The sequence below is a fragment of the Gouania willdenowi genome, chromosome 7 (genome assembly GCF_900634775.1).
Source record: "Gouania willdenowi chromosome 7, fGouWil2.1, whole genome shotgun sequence".
In the NCBI taxonomy this organism is placed as follows: Eukaryota; Metazoa; Chordata; class Actinopteri; order Blenniiformes; family Gobiesocidae; genus Gouania; species Gouania willdenowi.
Window position 1 is genome coordinate 1,169,502 of NC_041050.1, and position 27,818 is coordinate 1,197,319.

At 40.3% G+C, this 27,818-nt stretch overlaps 1 protein-coding gene across 2 annotated transcripts in view; it reads right to left on the reverse strand.

The window, feature by feature from the left end:
- Positions 1 to 27,818, reverse strand: part of lama5 (laminin, alpha 5) — a 97,508-nt gene that overhangs the window by 21,989 nt on the left and 47,701 nt on the right. Inside the window, exons 7-44 of one of the 2 annotated variants that reach the window (XM_028451897.1) lie at positions 24,845 to 24,960; positions 23,894 to 24,012; positions 23,728 to 23,818; positions 23,343 to 23,477; positions 23,202 to 23,270; positions 22,394 to 22,534; positions 21,515 to 21,652; positions 20,067 to 20,201; positions 18,825 to 18,959; positions 18,603 to 18,740; positions 18,352 to 18,404; positions 17,712 to 17,811; positions 17,577 to 17,629; positions 16,998 to 17,103; positions 16,822 to 16,921; positions 15,845 to 16,001; positions 13,385 to 13,517; positions 11,997 to 12,139; positions 11,799 to 11,902; positions 10,602 to 10,755; positions 10,371 to 10,534; positions 9,804 to 9,912; positions 9,091 to 9,188; positions 8,809 to 9,022; positions 8,147 to 8,273; positions 7,911 to 8,050; positions 7,303 to 7,418; positions 7,002 to 7,213; positions 5,764 to 5,965; positions 5,420 to 5,564; positions 5,191 to 5,331; positions 4,953 to 5,114; positions 3,562 to 3,669; positions 2,589 to 2,672; positions 1,642 to 1,872; positions 1,153 to 1,266; positions 960 to 1,090; positions 491 to 571 (exon numbers count right to left, since the gene is read on the reverse strand). In XM_028451897.1, coding sequence (XP_028307698.1) covers positions 491 to 571; positions 960 to 1,090; positions 1,153 to 1,266; positions 1,642 to 1,872; positions 2,589 to 2,672; positions 3,562 to 3,669; positions 4,953 to 5,114; positions 5,191 to 5,331; positions 5,420 to 5,564; positions 5,764 to 5,965; positions 7,002 to 7,213; positions 7,303 to 7,418; positions 7,911 to 8,050; positions 8,147 to 8,273; positions 8,809 to 9,022; positions 9,091 to 9,188; positions 9,804 to 9,912; positions 10,371 to 10,534; positions 10,602 to 10,755; positions 11,799 to 11,902; positions 11,997 to 12,139; positions 13,385 to 13,517; positions 15,845 to 16,001; positions 16,822 to 16,921; positions 16,998 to 17,103; positions 17,577 to 17,629; positions 17,712 to 17,811; positions 18,352 to 18,404; positions 18,603 to 18,740; positions 18,825 to 18,959; positions 20,067 to 20,201; positions 21,515 to 21,652; positions 22,394 to 22,534; positions 23,202 to 23,270; positions 23,343 to 23,477; positions 23,728 to 23,818; positions 23,894 to 24,012; positions 24,845 to 24,960 — 4,899 coding nt within the window. Of the gene's footprint in view, positions 1 to 490; positions 572 to 959; positions 1,091 to 1,152; positions 1,267 to 1,641; positions 1,873 to 2,588; positions 2,673 to 3,561; positions 3,670 to 4,952; positions 5,115 to 5,190; positions 5,332 to 5,419; positions 5,565 to 5,763; positions 5,966 to 7,001; positions 7,214 to 7,302; positions 7,419 to 7,910; positions 8,051 to 8,146; positions 8,274 to 8,808; positions 9,023 to 9,090; positions 9,189 to 9,803; positions 9,913 to 10,370; positions 10,535 to 10,601; positions 10,756 to 11,798; positions 11,903 to 11,996; positions 12,140 to 13,384; positions 13,518 to 14,263; positions 14,403 to 15,844; positions 16,002 to 16,821; positions 16,922 to 16,997; positions 17,104 to 17,576; positions 17,630 to 17,711; positions 17,812 to 18,351; positions 18,405 to 18,602; positions 18,741 to 18,824; positions 18,960 to 20,066; positions 20,202 to 21,514; positions 21,653 to 22,393; positions 22,535 to 23,201; positions 23,271 to 23,342; positions 23,478 to 23,727; positions 23,819 to 23,893; positions 24,013 to 24,844; positions 24,961 to 27,818 lie in introns of both variants that reach the window. The other variant, XM_028451896.1, reaches the window with a different exon arrangement.

The window sequence follows — 27,818 nt, forward strand, 5'->3', positions numbered from 1 at the left end:
GAGCACAACGTAGCAAATAAACCAGTGTTTCTCAAATAGGGGTACGTGTACCCCTAGGGGTATTTTATTATTGATTTATTTATTTTGTTCATGTAAATGACAACTTAAAAACAGTTAAAGTTCGTGTAAAGCAGAAATAAATGTGTTTGTCACAGAAACATGTCATTGATCACTGAGCCAATGGTAAAACAAGCACTTTTCTCTGCTCTGAAACACTGGGGGCGTGTCAAAGGCACTGGAACCACGCCCATGTGTGAGAAGGGCACCGCCTCCGTGTAACCGTATGGGAGAGAGCGGTATGAAAGTGGCTAAAGCATCGATACTGCTTCTCCCATTGGTTTTCCAAAGGTGCTCGGATCGGGCCAAATGAGGTGTCAGCGGAAAGGTCTGCTCCGCCCGAGTCTGAATATGTGGTTTGATTTTGTCTAATCATACATCTCATTCTCTCTATCCATAAGTCAGTCGTGTTCGTTTCCTCGTGTGTTTTTACCTTTCACAGTTTGGTCCAGCGTAGCCCGGCATGCACAGACACTGCATCCTGTCACTCCTCTGCACACAACCCTCTGCAAAACTACACACACGCACATGCACATGCACACACACACACACACACACACACAGTGAGACTCGCTGAAAGGAAAGCAGGCTGTAGGAAGACGATGCCAATAAAACAAATGAAACATCTTCAAGCACAAGAACAAGACGAGGAAGTCAATGAAAGTCCACAATATTACCAGGGCTCACATTTTTCCCACGCTTACATCACATTACAGAAATTGATCACATCTGAAATTGTTAACTAAATTATTCCCAAATCCTGCAATTTTCTTCAAATTGTTCCACAAAATCTTCCCCAAATTACATAAAAATGTAACATCTCAGCTCTTTGTTACACAGCGAGCGTCGCTGCCCTTTGATTAAGTGTTTATATAAATCAGTTTATTTGTGTGTGTACTGACTTGTTGGATGGAGCTCTGAGAGGACAAGGACAACTGGAGCACGACACAGCCTGTCCATCCAACGTGTTGTTGGTGAGGAATCCTCCCTGACACTTCTCACAGTGTTCTCCTGCTGTGTTGTGTTGGCAGTCCTACACACACACACACAGTTATTATAAAGTCCAACCGGAGTGGGCGTGGCCTCTGAACTCACCAGACACCTTCCTGATCCGTCCACACACTGGTCTGAGTGACCGTTACAGTTACATGGAACACATTTTCCCAGGAACAGACCAACTGTGTCTCTGTAGAATCCAGGAGAACATTTCTGACACACAGGAATAAAACAACACGTTATTAACAAACAAACCTCAAACTACAACGTTCTTCATATTGTTTCTAGGATTCATTTTCTAAATTAACTAAATAAATTAAAAGGTTAATAAAAATTAAATTAGGCAAATAAAGGTTAAACAGGGGTTTATACATTTTATAATAAATGTAATATATTTATAAAAAATAATTATAATAAATATATAATACGTTTGATTTATTTTACTGAACGACAACAAAATGTAGTTCTGATTACCAAAATATGACAAATAATAATGTAAAGATTATAAAATATGAATAAAATAAATAAAGTAAAATAATAATAAAAAATAAAAAATGCTACTTTTATTTTGACAGTTGCGCTCCTCACCTGACACGAGTCTCCCAGGTAGTTGGAGGGACACGTGCAGATCTCCACGTTGTTTGCGTGTCGACCGGTTTGCAGGTTCTCGGCTCCTTCCAGCACGGCGCCGCGCAGCGACACGGAGTGGGAGGACTGGGAGTGAAGCGCTCTGATCTGTAGAGACTCCAGTCCCACCAGAACCATCATCAGCTCCTCCCGGGACACGGAGTTACCCGTCTGAGCGTGACGGAAACTCCCCTGAGGAGCAGGAAGTGGTCACTGGTCAGGTGGTCACACTGAGACTGTGTGTGTGTGTGTGTGTGTGTGTGTGTGCTGGGAACATGGAGGCTGGTACTGGTTCTCATACTTTAATCATCCTGGTTTAATCCACTGGTTCAGGTCCTCGTCTGGTTGTTTCTATTCTTTAAAAACTAATTAATTAGAAATCATACCAACACAAAGAAACATTTTTCTCAAAAATTTAAAAAAGAGACAAAAATCTACTCGAAGACTGAAATTATTCCAAAGGGATTGCGTCCAATCAGGGGCTAGTTTTGAGGGTGGTGGGTGTGAAAGGGCGGGACATCAAATTAAGCAAATAATTAAAATTGATTCTCAGGTGTTTGACTCAACATTTCAGATGTTTTTCTATATTCTGAGAGAGTAGGTGGAGCTGCACCATATTTACCTTTCTATGTGATGGAGTTCCTGAGATATTGGTAGATGAAAATGAGGACGAGCCAAAATCATGAGACTACTGAATAATCATAAACAATTGGTAAAAAATTCTGAATTTTTTGAGACCGAAGTGCGTGGGATGTCCTGAGAATGTGTTGAAATGACTCAGCAATGGTTAGATCAGTGGAAATGGGCGGGGCTTGATGTTAAGTTCAGATGAGTTTAAAGTAGATTTTTTTTTGGAATGTTGACATGTTGATACTGGTCAGTGATGGTGGGACATAAATCTGTGTTACCTCCACTATGTGAACTATTCCCAGATGAGGCTCTTCAGGCAACGAGTATTCCCTCTCCATAAACACCAGGGTCATCTGGTTCCCCTGCAGGACACACACACACACACACATTAGGCTCGTCTGCACACACACACACACACACACAGGGATACACTGATATACACATTCATGTTTATAAAATATGTAAATGTGTCAGATTATCATGAGCAGAAGCTCATTTCTCTCCTCAGTCCCTCTCCTGCCTCACACAGCCACACAAAACACACAAAACATTAACACACAACAGGAAAAGTATTCTTTTATAATAGTGATTGAACATTTCTCTAAATTTTAATTAAATATATAAAATAATAATAAATCAAATGAAATGAAATTTAATTTAATTAGAATTAGTTTGAAAGAAAACAAATATATTTGGTATGAAGTCATGTTGTTGATTGATTCTTGTCAAACTCTTCATATTTGTTGTATAAATGTCAGAGTGACTGCCCTCTATGGGTTGAAACCCCGTTACTACAACCTAATGTTTCTATTGGCTGAGAATGGAGGTTTGTGACGTTTTGTTGTCATCGTACGTAGAAGCAGATCTAGAAAAAAATTCAATGGGTTCCCAGGAATTTTTAGAGGTAACAACATATAGCAGACGTACATAAAGCATACTGAATGATAGGGCTGGGTATCGCCACGTACCTCGCAATAATCAATATATCACAGGAAAATGAATCCATGATACATCATTATAACTGTCACTGAAGAAATTCAGAATTTATCTACAGCAGAAAGAACCTCCCACAGAGAAACATTCACCTTTAAACATCTTGGTTTTTACATCTGCTCTGATCTTTCCTTTAGTTTGGCTCTGAGCCTGTTTGTGCTGAGTGTGTGTGTGTGCGCGTGTGTGTGTGTGTGTGTGTGTGTGTGTGTGTGTGTGTGTGTGTGTGTGTGTGTGTGTGTTTTACGTGTGTGTCCATACCTTGAGGATGATATCAGGCCTGGAGGCTTCAGCAGGAAGAGACAACACGTCTCCTCTCATCGTCTGAGTGTGGAGACGATACCTGAGGTGACCTCCATAGGAAGAGACCTGAGGACACACACACACACACACACACACACACACACACACACACACACACACACACACACACACACACACACACACACACACACACACACACACACACACACACACACAGAGACGCACACACACACACACGCACACAAAGACGGACACACACACAGACACACACACACACACACACACACACACACACACACACACACACACAGAGACGCACACACACACACACGCACACAAAGACGGACGCACACACACACACACAAAGACGCACACACACAAAGACACACACACACACACACACAAAGACACACACACACACACACACAAAGACGCACGCACACACACACACAAAGACGCACACACACAAAGACACACACACACACACACAAAGACGCACGCACACACACACACAAAGACACACACACACACACACAAAGACGCACGCACACACACACACAAAGACGCACACACACAAAGACACACGCACACAGACGCACACACACAGACACACACACACACACACACACACACACAAAGACACACACACACACAAAGACGCACGCACACACACACACACACACACGCACACACACACACACACACACAAAGACACACACACACACACAGAGACGCACACACACACACACACACACAAAGACACACACACACACACAGAGACACACACACACACGTGTATATTTAATTTAACAGATAAATAATAATCATAACAAATACATGAATACATAATAATAATAAAATAAACAATAAATAAAACAAACGATTATTATTAATAATAATAACATTTTTAAATAATAATAATAAAAATCATAAACAATGTTTAGAGTAATTTTTTCTCATTCTTTTCAACAGATCTTCTTATTCTCAGGTAATATTCCATTATATGTGATCATCATAGCATAGGGCAGTGTTTGTCAACCATGGGGTCATGACCCCATGTGAGGTCGCCTGGAAATAAAATGGGGTCGCCTTAAATGTCTAGTAATTTGTTAAAAAAATAAAATATACTTAAAATGTCTCAATATTATTCTACTTCAAATAAAATACAGTATAAAAATGTCCTCTGTATTTCTAATGCACTTTAATAAACATGATAAAAACTAATTCAAAACAGGAATTTGTGGTATCAAAATGGGGTCATGACCCAAAAAAGACTGAACCTCTGGCTTAGTGTGTGAATATTAGAGTTTATGTAAGGAAACGGGAACAGGAAGCACAGTACACACTGAATCAGCAGTAATACACCTTCTCATCTCCTCCTACCTTACCTTGTCTCCCAGGTAGGTTCTGGGTGCGTGCCAGTGCAGGTCCTGGTAGACGTCTGGAACGTCGCTGAGGTCGGCCTCCACCAGGTCCTGACCAGGATACACCACCACAGGGACTTCCTGTCTGTCTGCACCCAGCAGCACCCAGCCCTCCATGTTCATGATCTGTCAAAACAACAAACACAGGTTTGTAAAGAATGAAGCTGATGAAATGTTAGCGTTAGCTTAGGTAGCGTACTACCTCAGTCCGTCGTTTGTCAGAGCTCTGGCAGCGGTTTGTGGCCCCGAAGCAGAAACAGCTGGTGCATCCTTTAGGGTTGGTGGGGTCCAAGTGGAATGTTCCCACTCTGCACTGATCACAGCGAGAACCCTGAACGTTCTCCTGTGGGGGGGGGCGTTAATGTTTTTGTGTGTGTTTTTTTTTAATGCCATGAGTGTGTGTGTGTGTGTGTGTGTGTGTGTGTGTTCACCTTGCACAGACACTGTCCAGTGAAGGAATCACACACTTCCTCCTCTGTTCCCGCCTCATTGCAGTCACATGGTCTACAGTTTGGGTAACCATAGAAACCAGGAGCACAGCGGTCACACTGACGGCCGACCACGTTGTCCTTACACCTGGAACCAACACGTTTGAGATATTCATGATGTCATCAATCAATCATAATTGATTGGTTACAGCTGCTGACTGATCACCACATTCCAGTGTGTGTGTGTGTGTGTGTGTGTGTTCTGGTTCTTCGTTATTATTATTATTATTATTGGCTGTATTATTATTAGTAGTGATGATGTGTTTTTCTCTGTTGTGCTGCAGTACCTGCACTGTCCACTGAGCGTGTCACAGCTGATGTCGGGGGTCTCTACTCCAGGTCTGGAACAGTTACAAACTTCACATCCTACGACAGGATGGCAGCCAAACGTCTGAGGTTCACACTCCGTGCACTCAGGGCGGAGCGTCCTCGGAGGACAGATACAGTCACCTGTCACTGGTTCACACAGTCTGGACCCACAGCTACACGCTGGAGAGACCACACATTATTATTATTAATATTATTATTATGGCTCACACAGCCATAGTTTGTAATAATACAGTCACAGTGGATCAGCGTCTATCATGGTCCCCAATCATACCAAATGTCATGAAGAAAATAGCAACTAACGTTACAGTGATTCAAAGACACGCCTCTTTTATTCTCCCGCCAACTTTTAAGCACGTGGTCCAATCTCTTGAGCTGTCTGAGGACTGTTCAGTAATCTGGTCCACAACCAATAAATCTGATTTAAGTTGCTCAGAACAGTTGCTCACCTTGTTTTAAGGTGTCCCTAGATCACCAGTATCAGTGATAAACACCTTATCATGACCCCTCATTGAAACTAACATGCATTAAAACGTACTAATATTTATAAAGAATATTATTTTAACTGGCTAATTGAGATTATTCATCTTATATTTACAAATGTCTGCCTTCTTAAGAGATATTTTACTTATGGAATAAATTGCTTAGAAACCTGAAAGACATGTCAACTTTACCCATATCTAAAAATGCTTTAAAATCATATATATCATGTTTTTTTAATTTTATTTATTTGTTGATGTAATAAAAATGTGTATTCATGTACCTTTTTATGTAATGTTTCTGCATATTTTGAACTGTTCTTACATGTACTAGAATCTTGATTTCTTTTTTTTTAAGAGTTCTTTCAAGAATTTGCTTTTAAAAATGACTGTTAAACATGTGACATAAACATGTGAAACCTTTGCAAATATTGTAAAGATTCACTGAATTTGTGTATTTTGAGGTAAAATGGAATTAGTTGATCCATTACATTTTACACACTTATTCTTTTACACATTGATTCTGTCCTGTGGGCCAAATATGATGCTCCAAAGGCCTGGAATTGGCCCCCGGGCCTTGAGTTTGACACAAGTGATCTAAAACATGCAGGACTGTAGCCCTCCAGTACTGAGTCAAGCTCAACTGAATTACACTTTAATATTAAATTTGGCAGTGAGCTGATTTGCTGAGTGTGCAACTTTCTGTGTCGGACACTCACGCCTACAGTTGGGGAACCCCCAGAATCCCGTGGCACACATGGAGCAGTCCCGTCCAATCACGTTTGGCCTGCAGTGGCACTGCCCTCCGAACGGCTCGCAGGAGTCGCCCTCCGCCCCCACCTCGTGGCAGTCGCACGGCAGCGCCCCGTTGTTGAAGAACGAGGAGAGGGAGACGGCCGAGCTCAGGCAGAACGGAGAGGCTGAGGAAGGGCTGGAAACAGAGGAGGAAGAGGAAGAGGAAACGAGTTACGAACAGGACTCACTGATGGGAAACAAACGTCTGACTTCTAAAACACTGACTTGATGTGGAAGCTGTTTTGTCCACAGCTGCTGATGAAGTCGTAGGATTTGTCCAGAGGTTCCTCGCTCAGATAACTGGAGCTGTAGCTTCTCTCAGGAACCACCAGAACATAATCCTGGAGAGAAACGCAAAGTCCAGGATTCACAACAAAATCAGAAGCAACGATGATTCATCAAAAGATGAAAAGATCATAGGTTTTAGAACATGTTCAGAATATGGACTTATTCATCTATAACTTCATAAAGATGGAAAAACATAAAGACTGGGAGAGAGTCATGGAACCATCACCCATTGAAGCTTTTATAATAAAATTAAAATCAGACAATAAGGTCATTTTTACCAGATATTGGAAGATATGAATAGCAATAATACAGTATTAGACATACCACAGGACGAATGGGTGGAAACATGATCTGAGCTCATTTAGTCACTGACTCCAGTGTTTGGAGAGAGTTTATGTTTAATGATCAAAACCAGATTCTTCAGGACACGCACACACACACACATATTATGGGGCTAGAATACAAGTGGTTGGATGATTAATGGCTGGATAATGGAGGGATGAAACAGACCAACATCTGTTGTTGGATGAATAAATCAAACGTACCACCCACAGAGTCCTCTCAGCAGGAATCTGCACGGTGAGGAAGAGCTCGTGATCGGTCACATCCAGGATGATCTGGTTCTCAGAGACCAGGACGTTACGGCAGCCGTAGGCGTGAGGACAGAAGGAGGCGTTGGTGTGTCCTGGAGCACAGAGAAGATCTTTAACATCTTCATCCCTCACACAAACTACACATATTATATTATTATTATAAACTAAACTCCTCCTCACAGACGCACCTTGCCAGATCCGTCCTCCATTGACGTAGACCTGCACGGGGTAGGTGTAGTGAAGAGGTTGGTGATAGTGCAGGATGAAGACGTAACGACCCAAGGCATGGACGCGGGCAGAGTACACCACTGCATTCTGGGTAAAACAATAGCAAAGAAAAGAAGAGATGAGAACTTTAATGAAGACATGTTTATCACAGGTGGACAAACAAAAAAATCATCCACAGAAAACCATAATGATGAGATGAAAAGTCATAATAATGAGATAAAAAGTCATAATGATGAGATAAAAAGTCATAATAATGAAATAAAAAGTCATAATAATGAGATAAAAAGTCATAATAATGAAATAAAGCCATAAAAATGAGATAAAAAGTCATAATAATTAAATAAAAAGTCATAATAATGAGATGAAAAGTCATAATGATGAGATAAAAAGTCATAATAATGAAATAAAAAGTCATAATAATGAGATAAAAAGTCATAATAATGAAATAAAGCCATAAAAATGAGATAAAAAGTCACAATGAGGAGATAAAAAAATAATAATAATGAGATAAAAAGTCATGATGGTGTAGTTTGGAGTATATCTTACACATTAGTTTGTCATTAATATGAAATGTGTATTATCAGTGGATGTTAACGATAAATCAGACCCAGTAGTTTTGTACCTGTAGTGAGTCCAGTCTGACGTGTCCACTGTTGTCCGCCCCAAACGGGGGTCTCTCCGTTAAACTCCAGACCGGCTCGTCTCCCAGGTAGGAGAACAGAGGGGGGGCTGCAGCGGGCGAGGCCAGGATTGGCTCCTGGACCGACGACCTCTGACCCTCCTTTAGAACCAGAGAGTCTGACGGAGTCTGGAAGCGTGAGGGAACGCAGGAGGAGCTGAAGAAGAAGAACAGAAGACGGGTTAGGATGGAGGTCTGAATGGGACTTAACTGATGTGTTTCTACCTGTCAGGTGAGAACTGTCCGTGGGTGCTGATGCAGTGAACTCTGGGCTCCACATGCTCCATGGTGAACTGGTCTCTGGGGACCAGGTACACTTTGTGCTGCAGGAAACAGACAACACGCAGCGTCAGGACGAGAAGGTACCAAAGGTAGAGGTCCAACAACCCGTTGATTGGTTTTTTATTGGCCCGATGACTCCACTCATAACATAGCCCCGCCCCTTTAACCTTTGACCCTGCTCAGCCAGCAATCTAACAAACATAAGGACTGGTCTCTGTATGGAGGTCCTTCAGTCTCAGAGGAAGAAGAACATTTATCGTCTGTAATATGCGGAACACAAAGATTCATCTTATAGTTTCCTTCTCCCTCACCTGGAAAAACACCGTTAAATATGAAACAGACTGTCAATGTTTCAGAAACATTACTGATTGTAATTCTTGTCTTTTATCTCATCTCCACAAATACATAAAACAACAAAAACACCTAAAGGACATAAAACAGCAGCAATACTGTTACAGATCTATTCTTTATACGTCTGTAACTAAGAAAAGTCCCTTAAAATAATTACTACTCAAAAACTATATTTATAGCTTATAATGGATTTATTTCTCATTATTATTGACTTTAATCAGGTATCAGCCACTGAAGTTTTAACTTATCGTTTCAGACGAAGCATCGCACACAGATTTGTTGAAGTCTGGTCACATGACTCTCACCAGGAAGTAGCTGGCTCTGTCTGAGGTGAGCTGGATCTCTGCGTTGGAGGGAAGAGAGAAGACGGCCTTCCTGTTCTGGTCGTCAATGACGACGGCTCTACACAGGAAGCTGGACACACAGACACAAAGACAGTGTCAAGTATCCTGAACATAGAAAATGAAAAATAGAAAAATTATTTTTCCTTCGCAATCAGAAAACTTTATTAATACTTTTCTAAAATATGTTATTGCACATTTTATCTTATCTTTATGAGTTACGAAGACTAATTTTTGCCTTTTTCAATAAAGGTTTTTTAGGCATTTTCTTGAAATTTTGTAGCAATGAGGGTCGTGCAAATGATAGAAAGTCATAATGATGAGATAAAAAGTCACAATTACAAGATAAGTTCCAATGACAAAATTAAAAGTCATAATGACGGGATGAAAAGTCACAATAATGAGTTTTGAAGATTAGTTGCAATTTTCTACTTTTTCAATAAAGGTTACATTTTAGATTATATGTATAAAAACAAACAAACACAGACATGGATATAAATATAGATGGAAATGAACGTCTTTTGTTCTCACCTGTAAACACAGTGCAGCAGTGTGACGGTGTGTCCATGTGCACGTGCTCCAGGCGTGTTAGCAGCCACGCTCAGAGTCTGAGGCACTTCTTCTTCACTGGAATATTCCACCACCACAACGTAGTCGCCAGGAGACGACAGACGAAGGCGCAGCTCCACGCTCATCTGAAGCACGAAGAAGAAGAAATGAAAGCTCCAGCTCACGATGATTGTGACACACACACACACTCACGTCAAAGCCGCTGCACACGGCCATGTCGGGGTGTCTCGGGGTCACTTTCTCAGTGGGACACGGGCGTGGAAGGTGGTTGTCGTTATGGCAGCTCGCCTCAGTGCCAGAGACGGAGGGGGCGGAGTCCAGAGAGAGATATTTATACAGCAGACAGCTGCAATCAAACAGTGGATCATTAATATGTGTGATGTCAGTGGTGTGTTCCCAGTAAAACCAGTGGATCAACTTTTGTATATTTTGAACTTTTGAGAATGAAGATAAAACGTTTTAGTGGTGAATGAGCAGAAAAAAGATGCTCAGGTTGTCTCAGGAATTTCTGTAAGTCCATCTAACTATTGTAAATATAATTTTTATGTGTTGTATGTGGGTATGTGTGTTGATATATAAAACTATGTACACTTGCCTTTTTTTCTTTCATTGAATTATATTATTTTTGAAACATACATTGAAAAGATGGTGGTTTGAACCTTAAAGCTAGAAATATACGATTTAGGACCAAAGACCATCATCACCCAGGATATCAAGAAAGGTCAGCAGAAGATCTATTTCCTGTAGCAGCCGAAGAAGTTCAATCTGCCAAAGACCATGATGCTGCACTTCTACACTGCCATCATCAGTCCATCCTCTCCTCCTCCATCACAGTCTGGTACGCTGCAGCGTGACTTTCTCTGCAGAAAAGGTGATTGGCTGCAATCTACCATCTCTCCACATCCTGTTCACCTCCAGGACCCTGAGGCGTGCAGGTAAGATCATGGCTGACCCCTCCCACCCTGCATATGGACTGTTTGTGACTCCCCTCTGGTAAGAGGCTGCGGTCCATCAGGACCAAAACCTCTCGCCACAAGAACAATTTCTTTCATTCAGCCTCATGAACAATTTCCCTAGGGTTATAACCCAGTATAAACCAGTATAAACTGGTTGAACCAGTATAAACCAGTATAATCTAGTATAAACCAGTAAAAACCAATATAATCCAGTATTACCAGTATAAACCAGTATAATCTAGTATAAACCAGTATAAACCAATATAAACTGGTTAAACCATTATTAACCAATATAATCCAGAATAACCAGTATAACCAGTATAATCCAGAATAAACCAGTATAATTCAGTATAATTTAGTATAAACCGGTATAACCAGTATAACCAGTATAACCAGTATAACCAGTATAACCAGTATAATCCAGTGCTCTCACTTGTTGTGGGTGTGTGTTGCTGAGCTGTAGAAACAGGGTTCAGTCACTTTAATCTGCAGAATGGGAGCCTCGTAGTACGCACTGGGCAGCAGAACCAGGTAATCCTGTAGAGAACACAGTACACAGTGGGAGGGGGCGTGAGCAGCTGCAGACTCCGCCCCCTCTGTCTGTCAGCCAATCAGAGAGCCTCTCTCTCACCAGCAGGATTCCCTCAGCCTCCACGATCACGGTCCAGCTCCCAGGGTTCAAAACAAACGGCTCCACAAAGTTGTTCTGAGGAACGTTGACGAAGGTTGGTTCCACGCTGGGAGCAAAGACGATGTGTTTGGTCTGCTCAGAACCTTCACAACAACAACAATAGAGCATTATCAAATAGAAACATTAAAAAATACATTAAAATGACACGAAAAACTAAAACTAGTCCAAACCAAACTTATTTCATTCATTCAGTGGAAAAAACTATATCAGGGGGAGGGACATGATGATAAATGAGCCAATCAGAAGTGATTCATGTGGGAAGTCTATATAAACCACTTAAATCATAATGGATGGAAGTCATTTTAATGTTCTAAACTTTTAGTTTTAAAATCGGTCGACTGATTCTTCAAATAAACTAAGAATAAAATGCTTTGTATTTTTCATTATTATTATTATTTATTGTTTAAAAATGCACAAACATTTTTATTAATTAAAACTTAATTTATTGTTGTTTTTTTTTTAATTTAAAATACACAAATTAGTTCAGAGTAATAATAAAGTTATGGCATTATTCTTTCACTCCACACTTAGTGGTGGTAAGCTATTAATGTAGCCACAGATACCACTGCAGTGACTGTCCCCCACTGTGGCCCCTGGAATTCTCAGTGATCTACATCATCTACTGACCAGGACCAGACCTGCTTATCTTCACAGATCTAACCAGATCAGCCAATCACAGGCTGGGATGGACACACGTGTTATTCCTCCATAAAGTCTAAATACACACACGATATGTGAACGCTGATTGGCTGAAATCTACAAAATGGCCACGCCCACATATAAAGGGATATAACGTGTTTTCTTGTTACATTCAAGACATTTTAAAACAAATGTTTTTCTCCTCCACATTAAAAAATAGAAAACATGAATGAAAAGTAGCATTATTAAGTCAAACTACATAAAAATAAGGTGAGCTGCAACGCAGTCACTGTCACATCTCCACACAGCTACACTTCTCTCATATTTCTTCAGCATAATACATTCTAAAAAAAATCTACTATTACAACTAGTGAGATATTTTCAGTGAACAAAAAAGTTTTACTAGTAAAGGTTTACAGTAAAAAGCTCAAACACCAGGCCAATCAACTGCAAACCTCAGATTTTATCACCTGATGTCACACAAAACACTGCTCAGCATTCTATCTATCTAGCATCGGTGAAATAGAGCAGGAGAGATGATAATGAGCACTAGTAGAGTTTAATAATGGCATAAATCACATTTATGCTGAAATAACTTTCCATATAAAACTGTTTCCATGCGTTGAAACACGCCTGTAAAAGTGGTGGAGTTTAAAAACATAGGCTCTGTGTGCTCCTGTGACACCTACCTCTGGAGTCGCCCTGATAGGCTGTTATTTTACCGTTGGAGGTGACGCCCTCAGTGTTTACATATCTGAGGATGAAGCGAGTCAGATACACGTCGCTCGCCTCGCTCACATAAACATGAAGCTTCACGGCCGTCTACGGGAAGAGAGTTAGGAGCGAAACGTTTTAAATCTCTGCAATGACTGATCTGATCCGTGGCCCTGAAGAGGAAACGACGAGTGAGGAGGAAGAAGAGGCCGTCACCAACCACCAACCAGCACTGAGGACGCTGACCATCCCAGAGGAGAGGAAAGGTGAAGAGGACGCTGCATGACTTCCACCCATAAGTCCTTCTATCCTCAGGGTTTGTGTGTCTTCAACAGTTTGTGATTTACTCTCTAAGTAAAGGTCCCTTAGGAGAGCTCTTCCTCTCTGCTTCATTGTCTACAACCAAACCTCAGAGTTGGGACTGTCGCCGCCTGTGGTCGCAACTGTTTTTATCATCTTTCTGTAAACAAGAGGTTTACATCGACATCTTCTCCTGTTTTCTTAAAGCAACTAAAAACAGCACAAGTTGTTATTTTGACTGAAAAAGCTGCTAAATGATCTAAAAATCAGGCTGAATGTTTCACTCCAATAGAAAACAATGGGATGTTTACAGGCAGTGAGGCCGTGTGACATCATCAATCACATGATTTCAAGATGGAGGAACACAGGCTCTAAAAGTGTAAAGTAGTCCTATTGTTAAAAGGCATTTTATATTTGTTTTATTAGACATATCTACTAATGAGGACATTTCAAAGGTTTTAGGCCTCATTTATAAAAACTGTGTGTGGAGTTTATTCCACGTCTGAGGGAAACAAAGGGTGGTAAAGATTGAAAATAGGAACGTTTCCACTCACAGTTCCCACAGAAGGAGCAACATCCGTCCTCTACGACCGACACACGGCCTCCAACGGCCGACCCCCCCCAGTTGGCATAACGCAGCACCACATGGAAAAGATCAGGAGAGACGACCGACACCGACACCAACACCTTGGACTGGGGGGAGGACAGCGGACGGACAGGAGAGGGAGGGAGCAGAGGTGAAGGATGAAAGATGGACGACATCAAAGACGAAGAAAGAAATGAGAAGATAAATCACCAAAGAACAGGAGGTTTAAGAGAAAACAGAGAGTTTTAGGGACGTCTGATGTCAGCTTTTTCTTTATACTTTAATACACTAATACGTACATATGTAGGCTGTTTTTACACACATCATGGATCTCCATTATCTCATTGATTATTGCAGTGGTTCCAAACCTTTTTCTTGTCGTGATCCCATTTTACATCACAAATTTTCCTCTAAAAGAACTTTTTTGATCATGTTTTTTACGCTGGCCCAATTTAATTTCCAGGCAGCCCCACATGGGGTCACGACCACAAGGTTGAAAAACACGGCATTATTAGCAAAAATACCCATTATCAACATGTAGCGATCTTACATTACCATGTCAATATATGTGGGAGGGGTTAATATCTGTGAGCCAATAGCATCAGACATCCCTAATGGAGTTTAAAGGCAAGAAAAACAAACAGTAAGACATGAAAACATGACTCGGCACATTTATTTTAGATTTGAACTTCTCAGCAAAAACTTCTGCTCAGTAACGACCATCTCAATATTTTAACAACAACTCAACATGTTACATGTGAGTGAATAGAGGGGGGAGGAGATAAAAGGGTAGAGGAGTTAGGGAGAACAGGACAGTTTATTTCATCAGGTCAAAACCAGACAAGAAGATAATTTTTCTGACTTTTTAAAGGCTCTAAACGTTGATTTCAGGCTCTTTTTGTTCAACGTTTCCTCTCAGTCTGTGTTAAACTGTCGAACTGATACAAAATCAACTTTATTTTAATCTTTGAGACAGATACTGTAATTTAACACACAAAGATACATTTAATTTAAAATTAAATTAAATTAAAAATACTGTAATGTATCTTTGTGTGATTTTGGAGCAAAAACAAGGATTATCCTAGAGTCCATTTAGAAGGACTCTTCCCTGCTTTCTATCTGTAATTTATTAAAAATTACAGGTCAGATCATTATAGAAATTAATTTATATTAAAAAAAAAAATTCTTCATTTCCCCCTGAAAAAAAATAAAAATAAAATACATACATAAAAATAAAATCTAAAATTTCAAAAAACAAATACGTGCCTCCAATATAAAGAAATAAGTGCTGAGAAGTAATTTGACCCAAAATAAAACTCCTTTAAATCAGATATCAGCAGCTCTGGTCCTCGAGGGCTGCAGTCCTGCATAGTTTCCCTGTTCACTCCCCACGGTGAGGAGTGAACACTGAGCTGTGTGAGGACACTGATCTGAAACATGCAGAACTGCAGTCCTCAGGGACTACAGTTGAAATCCCAGGCTGTAAACAGAAGGGGCCACAGACCAACATTGAGGAGCACTCACACTGAGCTCAGAGCCGTTGTTTTACCTGAATAGGAGACATGAGGGCGTAACCTCTCCAGCTGAAGTTTGGAAACTCCAGCTGTTTGTAGCCGAAGCGCACGGGACGCCCGTCCAACATGGTTCCCTCCTCCACCTCAAACTTCAGGTGATGAAGGTCAGGAAAGTAGTGATGAGGACGAGGTCTGCAGAATAATTATAATGGTAATTTTAAAAAAATAAATTGCTTTCATAATTGTAATTAAATTGTAATTGAGTTCAGATATTTGACTCTGTAATTGCAATTGCCATGAAAATTTAGGTTCAGGCTCAGACGCCCACACCAAAAATATTAATACCAATATTTTAATTGACTAGGAAGCCTAACAAGGTAATCAATAGATAGGAAATAAATTAGATGATAGATATTTGGTTTTATAGGGTTCCTACAGCTTTAGTCAAATTAAATTCAAGACTTTTTATTGCCATTTGTAATTAAATTTAACTTCACAGTAAACATAATTGGGGGGAAAAACACTGCATCAATTACATGAAGTTAGTGTCATTTTTTTTAGTGTATAGTGCAGACGTGCAACTGGCGACCCTCAAAGTAAACACAAAATGACACTAAAATACAAACTAAAATAATCAAAATCAGTCTAAAAACACAAGATGACAAAAAAAAGCCAGAAATCTATAAAACAACAAAAATACAAAAAATAAAAACCATTAAGAAAAATCTTTGTTGGACAGACAATTTTCCTGAAATGTACATTTTCCCATGTTGTTTATACATATATATATATATACACACACATATATGTATAAAAACTAATGATACCATATATTTTGAGATGTGAGACTAATTCCAATCATAAAATCATACTTATGTGTTAAAATTTAAGAGTAATTTAATTGTAATTGGAAAAAATGCTGGTTATTGCAACCGTAAATGGGCACAGGTAATTGAAAATGTAATTGACCCCACCCCTGGTCCAAAGTAACAGCTGCTGAGGATGAACTCACAGGTCACATTTGAGTCCGTCCACGTTGGGTCTGCAGCGACACTGACCACTCCTCTCTCCACACGACGGACCCGCTGAGCCTCCGATGTCACACTGACAGCCTGAGAAACACAGAAACATCTACATCAGCAGCCACAGTGAGCACATGCAAACTCCACCCCTCAGAGAAACATTCACCCTGGCATCCAATGAAACTCTCCTCCTGTAGGTTATAGAATCCATCTTTACAGGTCGAACACGTTCCACTGCACACGTTTGGTTTACAGTAGCACTGACCGCTCTCCTGGAAACAGAACACACACAAAAACCACAAATAATAGTCAGATATGATTCATTCACCTGTGACGGTGTTTTAAATAGACCCTCCACTGTTTTTACAAGTAGATTTTTTAGATCATTTATCTAAAAGACCTAAAAGAACTTCTATTCTCAGGGTTTGTGCATCTTCAACAGTGTGATTTACTGTGTGTGCCAGACATGGGTAACTGGCGGCCCGGGGGCCAAATGTGGTCACCAGCTGTAACGGTCACCAGCTGTAACGGTCACTAGTTGTAACGGTCACCAGCTGTAACGGTCACCAGCTGTAACGGTCACCAGCTGTAACGGTCACCAGATGTAACGGTCACCAGATGTAACGGTCACCAGATGTAACGGTCACCAGTTGTAACGGTCACCAGATGTAACGGTCACCAGTTGAACCATTACATCCAACAGCAGAATTCACAGTGTAAATCACTGTCATTCAAACGTGCTCACCTGTTCACACTCGGCCACTCTGCTCACCGTCCCCGCTACGTTGCATTCACAGTCTGCAGGAGAAACCACATGGTTGTAATTCATATGCCACATGTGCTGCGTTCAAGGTGCGTGGGAATGTGTAGCGTGTCTTACTGGAGCATCCGTCCTGGGCGTCTGGAGACAGGTTCCAGTATAGAGGTTTGCATTTATCACAGGCAGAACCCTCCACGTGGCGCCGACACTCACACTGACCCTGAGTCAGTGTTTCCACGGGAAAATACATCGTTAGGATCAAAATGATGACTTTTCTTCTTCACTTTACTAAAAACAACAAAATATAAGATAGTGTTTAATTTGTCCCACAGTGGGAAGCTGGGTTACAGGAGACATAATTTAATATTGTCATCTCATTATGACACGTGTGTCAGAATTAAGGCCCGAGGGCCAAATCCAGCCCCACAGGTAAAAAAGTAAAAAACTAAACTAATTCATTTGTAGATGAAACTACAAATTAGTTCCCACGGCTCTGTTTTCCTGTTCTTATGTCATTTTTATTTGCAAATTGTTGACAAAAATCAACATTTTTGGGAAATCCTGCAATTTTCCTCAAATTACTTCACAAAATTTCCCCAAATTAAAAAGAAATTGGTAATAAAAGACTCTGCAGACTCATATTTCATATTGTTGTTGCCTCACGCACACTTTACACATCCGTTATCTGAGGAAGTGCAAACAGAAGGGTAAAAGAATATGGAAATTAATAGTTTTCTCAGATTAGGAGAAATACACTCACCTCTGATGGCTGAGCTGTGAGCTGCACTGAACCAGCAGGATGACACGTTCCAGCTTTAGAACACAACACACAGACGATCAGCTGTGTGTGTGTGTGTGTGTGTGTGTGTGTGTGTGCGTAGATGGAGCAAGAATCACATTCCAACAAACACAAACATTTAAAGTCCAACCATTTCTATTTTTTATGCCTATTGTTTGTTAATCTGTGTTTATTCTGTGTGTGTGTGTGTGTGTTTGTGTGTGTGCGTTTACCTCTACAGTTGGGGAAACCATAGGCTCCGTGTGCACAGGTGTCACACCTCAGTCCCACCACGCCGTGCACACACACACACTGTCCAGTCACCTGATCACAGCTGGTGTAGCGAGAACCGTCTGTAGAGCACTGACAGGCTGGAACACACACACACACACACACGCGCTAATAAACACACACGCTAACACGCACGCAGATGCAATTTATATCTGGCGACTCACGTGTGCAGCTCGGGTAACCGTAGTAACCAACGGCACACTGGTCACATGACGCTCCGCTGTAGTTGGGCCGACAGTGACAGTGACCTGACGGCGTGCAGCTGGTGTCCAATGAGGTGCGAGGATCACAGGAACACACTACAGGAAGAGAAAATAAACCTATTAAACATGTTCATGAACACAAACCACAGACAGTCATACTTGTTTTAATCTGAAGTAAAATGGGTTAAACGTGAACAAAAATGGTGGAAAAGGTGGTGAACTTTTTTAAAACCACAGAAATTGGTGAAAAGTTGGACAAAAAAAAGTGGTTCAAAGTGTCAATATTGGCTTAAAAGTGACAGAAATTGGGGCGTGGGGGTAATGCCATTTAAAAAGTAAGAACAATCAGTTTAAAATGGCAAACAATGGGCATGACAAATGTTAAATGTGGTTAAATAGGCAAAATAATCATGAAATATGGTGAAAAGATGTTAAAAGTGACAATAATGGGTCAACATTTGTGACCTTAGGTGGAAAAGTGGTGGAAAGTGTTTATAAGTGTTGAAAAGTCAGTAAAATGTGATGTAGAAGTGTCAGAAATGAGAGAAAAGGAGCAAAAATATGGCAAGAAAAAGTGATGAAAATAGATTAAAATATGGTGAGTTTGGTGGAGTTGTAGAAAAAGGGTAAAAATAAGCAAAAATGGGCTCATATTGTTCAAAAAAAACATCGAGTTTCTTGAGGGCATCTGGCGACCCCCTCCCAGTGTCTCACAAATGGGATCCTGACCCGAAGGTTGAGAACTCCTAGACTAAATTAATCCCATGTTTTAATCCCCTTATTCTCCAATAAACCAACCTCAGATTATAGAATTTACCATGGAGACTGTGTGCGTGCGTGTGTATACATATATATATATATACGTTGGTTGTGCACGTGTCCTGGTTTGGATTGTTTTCTGTGTGAGTTCCACTGAATACATTCAACCTTTTAACCTTTGACTTTCATTTAAATCAAACCTGAAAACCAAACAGGCTCAGCTTTAATAACGTGTCGACGTTCGTCTAGAAACAGTCCAGACATATAATCAGAAGTGTTGAAAGCTCACGGGTTGGTGCAGCACATCATTAGCTTCAGTCTCCCACGTGTGTGTGTGTGTGTGTGTGGGTGTGTGGTGCGTGTGTGTGTGTGTGTGCATGTGTGTGTGTGTGTGTGCGTGTGTGTGTGTGTGTGTGTGTGTGTGTGTGTGTGTGGTGTGTGTACCTCTACAGTCGGGGTAGGAGTGGAACCCAGACCTGCACTGTTCACATCGCGGTCCCTGAAACTCCTCTTTACACAGACATCGACCAGAGGGGTCACATCCCTCAGGTAGAGAACCCACTGAGCTGCATCCACACACTGAGCACAGACACACAGAGACATGGAAATGTTTATTTATCATCTGAAGCTCCACCTCCACAGAAAATACTCCAAACACACATGAAACTACTTTAAAAATGAACAAAACCACAACAGATATACACAAAATTACAGAAATTGACAACAAAAGTACGGAAAAAGACAAGAAAAACACAAAGAATGACTCCACAAACCCACAATGCTAACAAACAAATAAAACAACAACAGAAATACACAAAAAATACTAAATGGCAACAAAAATACACAATATGACTCCAAAAACATATATTTCACAAGAAAAATACACAAAATGACTACTGAAATGCACAAAATGCTTCAAAACAAGCAAGACAACAACGAACATACACAGAATGAGAGAAAAACACACAAAACGACTATAAAAACTTCGTTCCCGTATTAATGCTCAGATCACTCATTATTCTAATGCTGACATCAATGTTGATCATGTGACTCTGATCAAACAACACATTTTTTTGGCCCTGCTGTGATAATAGTTGCCTACCCTTGATTTAGACATTAAAGATGTGGAAACAAATTATAGGTGTTGAAACAAAGAGTGTGTGTGTGTGTGTGTGTGTGTGTGTGTGTGTGTGTGTGTGTGTATAAAGTGGATGAGGGGATTTCTCTACAGTCTGTGTAGACGTGTTGAGATATCAGAGCAGGAAACTGTTCCAGGTAATAATTACACAACGTGTTTTTCTCTGAAAGCCCCTCCACCTCCACCTCCACCTCCACCTCCACCTCCACCTCCTTCTCCACCTCCACGTCCACATCTTCTTCTTCAGGGCTTAATTTAAAAAATACACGATGGGACTTGTTTGAAACACCTCAAGGTGCTGCTCAACGTTTCAATCATAAATTACACTTTGACTTTACAGCAGGAAAAGTAGCGATACTTTTAATTACAGATATCTATAATTCATTTCTCAACATGTAATTCCAAGTCGACATATCCATACTGTAATTATGATGAGTTGCAATTATAGTTTTTTATATCTAAAATTATATTCTTACTAATCATAATGTTAATTATTAATAACCATTTCCTAACTAGTAAAAAAGTCATTTCTGATATCTAAAATAAAGTTGTTACTGGTAAAAACATGTGGAATTTGAATTGTAGATAAAAAATTAATCACTAGTGAAAACTACTAAGCCCCACAGATTAAACGTAAACAGTTTGCCATAACACGCCAGACCAAACTAAACGAGAGACGCTCAGAATATGAATGTTTATTATGGTGTTTTTATTCAGAATACTCAGTAAACGATGTGTTATTAAACAGACTCACGTTGACACAGAGGGTAGCTAAAGTAACCAGATGCACACTGATCACACTCGTAGCCATGGAAACCACTTCGGCACACGCCGTGCCCCGTCAGCAGGTCACATGACCCGTCCAGGCAGCCTGGACTGGAGCACTGACAGGCTGCAGAGAGACAGACAGAGGGAGTAAACCACACTGATGTTCGTCTGTGAGAAGATGGAGGTTGTTTACTGTGGATCGTGTTTGTTTGTTTGTGTGTAAATCAAACTGCTGTACAGTGTAGATTAAAGTAAAGTTGAAAACTTTTATTTTCTATTTATTTTTAGGTTAAAATATATAAACATTTCATTTAACTTACTAATGTCACACCATATTTTGTATTTAAAATGTAATTGATGAAATGTGTGTAGTAAATATTAAATAGTATATTATTAACATTATGTATATGTCATGTACATGAATATGTATATGTACATATGTTTGATGTGCATGTATAAACTTATATAAAACTTTGTGTAAATATAATGAATGTGTAGCAATAATAGTGTAGTTTGTTGTGATGTGGTGGGTGTGGTTATATGAGCTTTCATCATTGAGTGTTGCTTGTTTTCTGAAGACTGGTCAAATAAAATTGTAATAAAATAAAATTCAATATATCTTAAATTTAAAAATAAATAAATAAAAGGAAAAACCAACTTTTCAACTTACTACAAAATAAAACGTCATGTCATGTTTTACGGCCTGAGGTCGTTAAGTCTGACAACTTTTATTTTGAAGCCTGAGGCCGTGTCATTTAACGGCGTTTCATCTGCTGGAGGTTTTGCTGAGTCATGAGTCAGTTTGGTCTGATAAATGACAGAGGTGAGGGTGTGGTCAATGTGTACCGCACACGCCGTCACTCACGCTGACAGTTGAGGCCGTAGAATCCTGGAGCGCACGTGTCACAGTGATCTCCACTGAACCCTGGTTTACAAACACAGGTTCGTGTGCGAGGGTCGGGCCGGCACGAGTTATCCACGGTCCCTGCAGCGCTGCACTCACAGTCTGTGAAAAAACACACACACAATTATTAGTTTTCCTCTGACAGTCGATTATAATTATGTCCTTAATTACTAAAGTCAATTACAATTAATCACAATTACTCAGCCTTTAATAAATGATCTTTATTAAATGTAGCTTTCTTTTTGTGTTAGCATCTCTAATGCTAACGGGTCAGTTTGACCCATGTCTTAAATCAGCTGTAAAATACACTAATAAATATTATCTATCATCTAATTAGTTTTGTTACGTTCCTAATCAATAAATATATTGGTATTAATATTTTTAGTGTGAGGACGTCTGAGCCTTATTTCTCTCACTTTATCCATAGATTTTTCTTAAAAAAATGTCTATTTTAAAATGATCCTGAAGAGAATTGACAGTTAGTAGGAAAAGTTGATATGAAACATATTTTAATAATTATTAACTACGTACAGTATGTGTGAGACACAGAACTGTAACATGGTTCACCAACGTTTGTGTTTAAATAAATCCTAAATGACAGTTTTTATTTAATTTCCGTGTTAATTACAAAATCAATTACGATTACAACAGCAACGTATTTTCTCAGTTACGATTATAATTATGCAATAACTGTAATGAATTACCAATTACAATTATAATTGACCTCAACCCTGTCCATCTGCAGCTGAGAGTGTATCATGTGACCTACTGATGATTTCTCCGGCTGGTTTGGCCTCCCCGTTGTTGTTGTTGTTGTCGGTGGGAAACGTTTGGACGGCTGAAACACACAGAGGGTCAGGATCAGAGATCAGCTGATCAACAGGAACAGGAAGAGGCTCAGATCACTCACGGTAACACTGGGGGAAGTTAACGTATCCGTCAGCGCAGACGTCACAGTTCTCTCCTCCGTAGTTGGGTTTACAGAAGCAGCGTCCGCTCAGATCCTCACACGTACCGTCAGTGAACTCTGACCTACAGTCACAGGCTGTGGGAGGATGCACAGAGGCATGATGGGTAATGATGTCACAGACACTTCAACTGGTAACCATTTCATCTGGTGACTGACCAGTTCAGACCAAACTAATCAAACAAAGATGTGACATCAGAAAACTAAACATGAGAAAGAAAACTTTGTTAATCTGTTTGTATGTTTGTTTGTGTATCCGTTTGTTTGTTTATTTATCTGTTTGTTGTGTAATTTTTCCTTTGTGAGTTGTTGTCATGGAGACACTCACGTGAGCAGGCCAGTGGTGAGTCGATGGCGTGGTCAGGTGACCTGTAGTAGGTGGGGATGCAGAGCTCACAGTTCACTCCTGTGGTGTGATGCTGAAACCACAATAAACATGTATGAAAACAACAACAAACAACTGAGCATATTTACATATCTAAGTTGTTTACTACCTGACAGTTGAGACAGACTCCGCCCCCTCTGTGATGTCCATGCATGTCGATGCTTCCTCTCCTCTGATCCACCTCAGGGTCGTAGTAACAGTTGAAGGAGTGACGGTGGCAGTTACACGCTGTCAACAAACAAACAAACATCTCTTATACATCTAGGCCCCATGTTACCAATCTAGATCATTATATCCTGGATTAATCTGTGTGTAAAGCTGATAGAACAAAGAGCTGTGGGTCGAGACAGACAACGTTTCCACTTCACAGTTAGTTTCTATTCTTATCGCTGAGTCAGCGCTGCTTGTCCTCTGCTCTGATAGAACTCAGAGTTCTCTAGATGCTCAGGAACCAACAAGTCTCTGCTTTTATCAAATGGCTCACACTAATAAAAAACATTGAATTTTATTTTCTCTGCCCCCGTATTAGCATATAATGCTAAATAGTAGCGCTAATAAAACTTTTTACTTCACTAGTTAAGTGTATTTGTGCACTAGTAAACCTAAGTTGAGTACTTAGTAGAGCTAGAGATAATAATATGTAACGTTGATACGCGATGGAGTCGAGGCGTTACTGCCCCCTGGTGGGGGGCGCACTGACATGTCCTCTGGTGCCCCCTGGTGGGGGGCGCACTGACATGTCCTCTGGTGCCCCCTGGTGGGGGGCGCACTGACATGTCCTATGTTGCCCCCTGGTGGGGGGCGCACTGACATGTCCTATGTTGCCCCTTGCTGGGGGGCGCACTGACATGTCCTCTGTTGCCCCCTGGTGGGGGGCGCACTAGTGTGTCCTATGTTGCCCCCTGCTGGGGGGCGCACTGACATGTCCTCTGTTGCCCCCTGCTGGGGGGCGCACTGACATGTCCTCTGGTGCCCCCTGCTGGGGGACGCACTAGCGTGTCCTCTAGGACCTACCATGTGGGTGTGTAGTGTGTGGTGGTCACATTGGGGCCGTACTCACGTTCACACTCGTTGGCGCTGTAAGTGGTGGCTGGTTTCCATGGTAACTGGTTGTACCCGGGGCAGCAGTGGTCACATGACAAACCGCAGGTGTTGTGCTGACAGTCACACAGTAATCTGTAAAAACATGAGCTGTTTACTCAGATTATTCTAGAAACAAACCCAACAATGATAACAATAAGTCTGGTTTTCACAGTGTTTTGGTGTTTTTTGATTAAACATGACGTGAACTCTTTCTTCTAAGGTCACATTCCTGGTCCCAGTGGGAGGGACACACACAAAAGAGCTGAGTTGAGCAGATGAAGTGGATACGGACCCCCCAGCACAACAATGCAGGAGTTAATTTCCTCCTTCATCAACAGTGTGACTGCTTCACCTCGGCTCCTAATCGGATTAGTGTGTAAACCTGCTGCATGCTGAGTGTGGCCCCGACTCAGCGGGACCCTCAGAAAGTCTCTCAGTCACAGAGAAAAGACACAAACCAACGAGTCATGGGAAATAAACAGCACAAAGAGGAGGAAATCATCCTTTTACAGTCTGTGGATGTCTCTGCAGCTGTGAGCCTTTATTCAAAGAAATGAGAAGTAATGAAGGACCTAATGTTTGTTGTCGGCTACATATAATCTACTTGTTTATCATTTTTTATTTATATTTAGGAGAAGCTGATCTATTATCAGTTTGATCTGGTTCAGTTTGTGTTTTTCAAACCTGCTCAGAAAATAGATGCAGTTACATGAGCTGCTGGTTGGGGGCGCTGTTACTGCAGTAGAGTCTGCTCAGGGAGGAAGGAAACAAAGGACTAGAAGAAGCCGAGTCATCGAGCCTGTGGGTGCGTTTGAATATTCCCTCCTAACTCATCTTTTACCCAGTCATATTGTAATTTAAGCTTCATTTAATTAAAAACTAAAGTTCTATACATAAAGGCTGACATTACGCTGTCATTATTATGACATGAACACCTGTCATTAGCATTAATAAGGTGTCATTTGTTACCTGAACACCACTAGATCCCTCTACCCAACCCAAACAATGCCAACATAGCTCTAAAGGTGTCATCATTTAGTAAACACTTAAGCCTTCATCACACCTTAATAATGCTAATGACAGATAATGTCAGCCTTATGTATAAAACTTCAAGTTAAGTGTTACTAAACAAAAAAAACTAAATGATTATTATAATAACAAAATTGGCATTTTGGATTAAGGAAGTAAATTATATTATTTCCACTGATTTTCCACAATCACAAAACTATTTATATTAATAAATGTTAACACAGAATGTTTCTAGTGCAGACGATGATCCAGTGTGTGTGTGTGTGTGTGTGTGTGTGTGTGTGTGTGTGTGTGCGCGTGTGGAAAAGAACCATGTAAAGCTGTCCGCTCACACATCACAAAGATAATCAGAGTTTAAATTGTTCACAGGATGAGTTTAAACACCCCTGATTAACCTTCATAATAAACTCAAAGTCTTTCCAAATAACGTGTTTTTTCCTTTTAAACTGATTTAGTTGTTGAGGTATTTTGGCAAAGTCAGCGTGACTGACGTGTTTATGGAGCACACGGAGCGTCTCCAACATACTTTAGTCTGTCACGTCAGCATTAGGGAATAAAACTTATTATGCTCAAGTCAAATACTGTCTAGGTTTGGATTATAAACAGCTGCGTTTAAAGAGCAGGTGGTCATATGGTTATAATCTTTATTTGTGCACGTTTTCCTTTTGTTTTTTTTATCTCTACATCTTTATTTTCAAATGCAATTCCACTGTAAACAAATGTTGATAAACATCTATAAATACATTTTAGATTTTGAACAATTTTCTGAACTGAAGAATATTTATTTTTTTACTTTGATTTTTAAACCACTGCATATTGTATATGAATAAAAACATACCTTAAAATATACAAACAAATCTATGGTAAACAATTAAATGAATTAAAAGAATTAATTAATTAAATTAAAAATATATAAAATATACAAACAAATATATTTAACACATTTTAAAGCTAATTATTTTTCTTAAATAAATAAAATTAATAAAAAAATAGATAACTTGAAATATATAAACACATATATAGTTATAAAAAAGCTAAGCAAAAAAATATTAGTATTAATAAAAAAAATAATAATTTAGGTAAAAAAGTAATAAATGAATGAATGAATGAATGAATAACTAAAGTAGCTACAGCTGATGAATATGAGCTGGTTAATGTTAGACTGAATGAACGTTCAACACAAACTAATAAGAAAACAAACAAACAGAATATTACGCTGTCAGCAGCTGCTCATCTGCACCGTGGTTATCTCAGCTGTCTGTGTGTGTGTGTGTGTGTCTGTCTGTGTGTGTGTCTGTGTGTGTGTGTGTGTGTGTGTCTGTGTGTGTGTGTGTGTGTGTGTGTGTCTGTGTGTGTGCCTGTGTGTCTGTGTGTGTGTCTGTGTGTGTGTGTGTGTCTGTGTGTCTGTGTGTGTGTGTGTGTGCCTGTGTGTCTGTGTGTGTGTGTCTGTGTCTGTGTGTGTGCCTGTGTGTCTGTGTGTGTGTGTGTGTGTGTGTGCCTGTGTGTCTGTGTGTGTGTGTGTCTGTGTGTGTGTGTGTGTGTGTGTGTGTGTGTGCCTGTGTGTGTGTGTGTGTGTAAGAGAGAGAGAGAGAGAGAGGGGAGAGGACCTCCATCATAAATCAGGCTTTACCAGGGAAATAAAACATGACAGGTTGGGTTTTATTCTCACTGAAGGAGTCGTTTAGGAGCAGGAGAATAGAACCATAGCTAAACCACAGGATCCAAGCTTCTAAAAGTCACCATGAATTCTGACAAAATTCTCTACAGAACATGTGTGATGTCATGTGTGATGTCATGTGTGATGTCATGTGTGATGTCAAAACATCAAAACAAAAGGAAGAGAGAAATAAGATGAATAAGATTGAGATGAGTCTAAAAGTAAAAGTTTATGAGGAAAGAACTAAATGTTTCAAAAACCACTA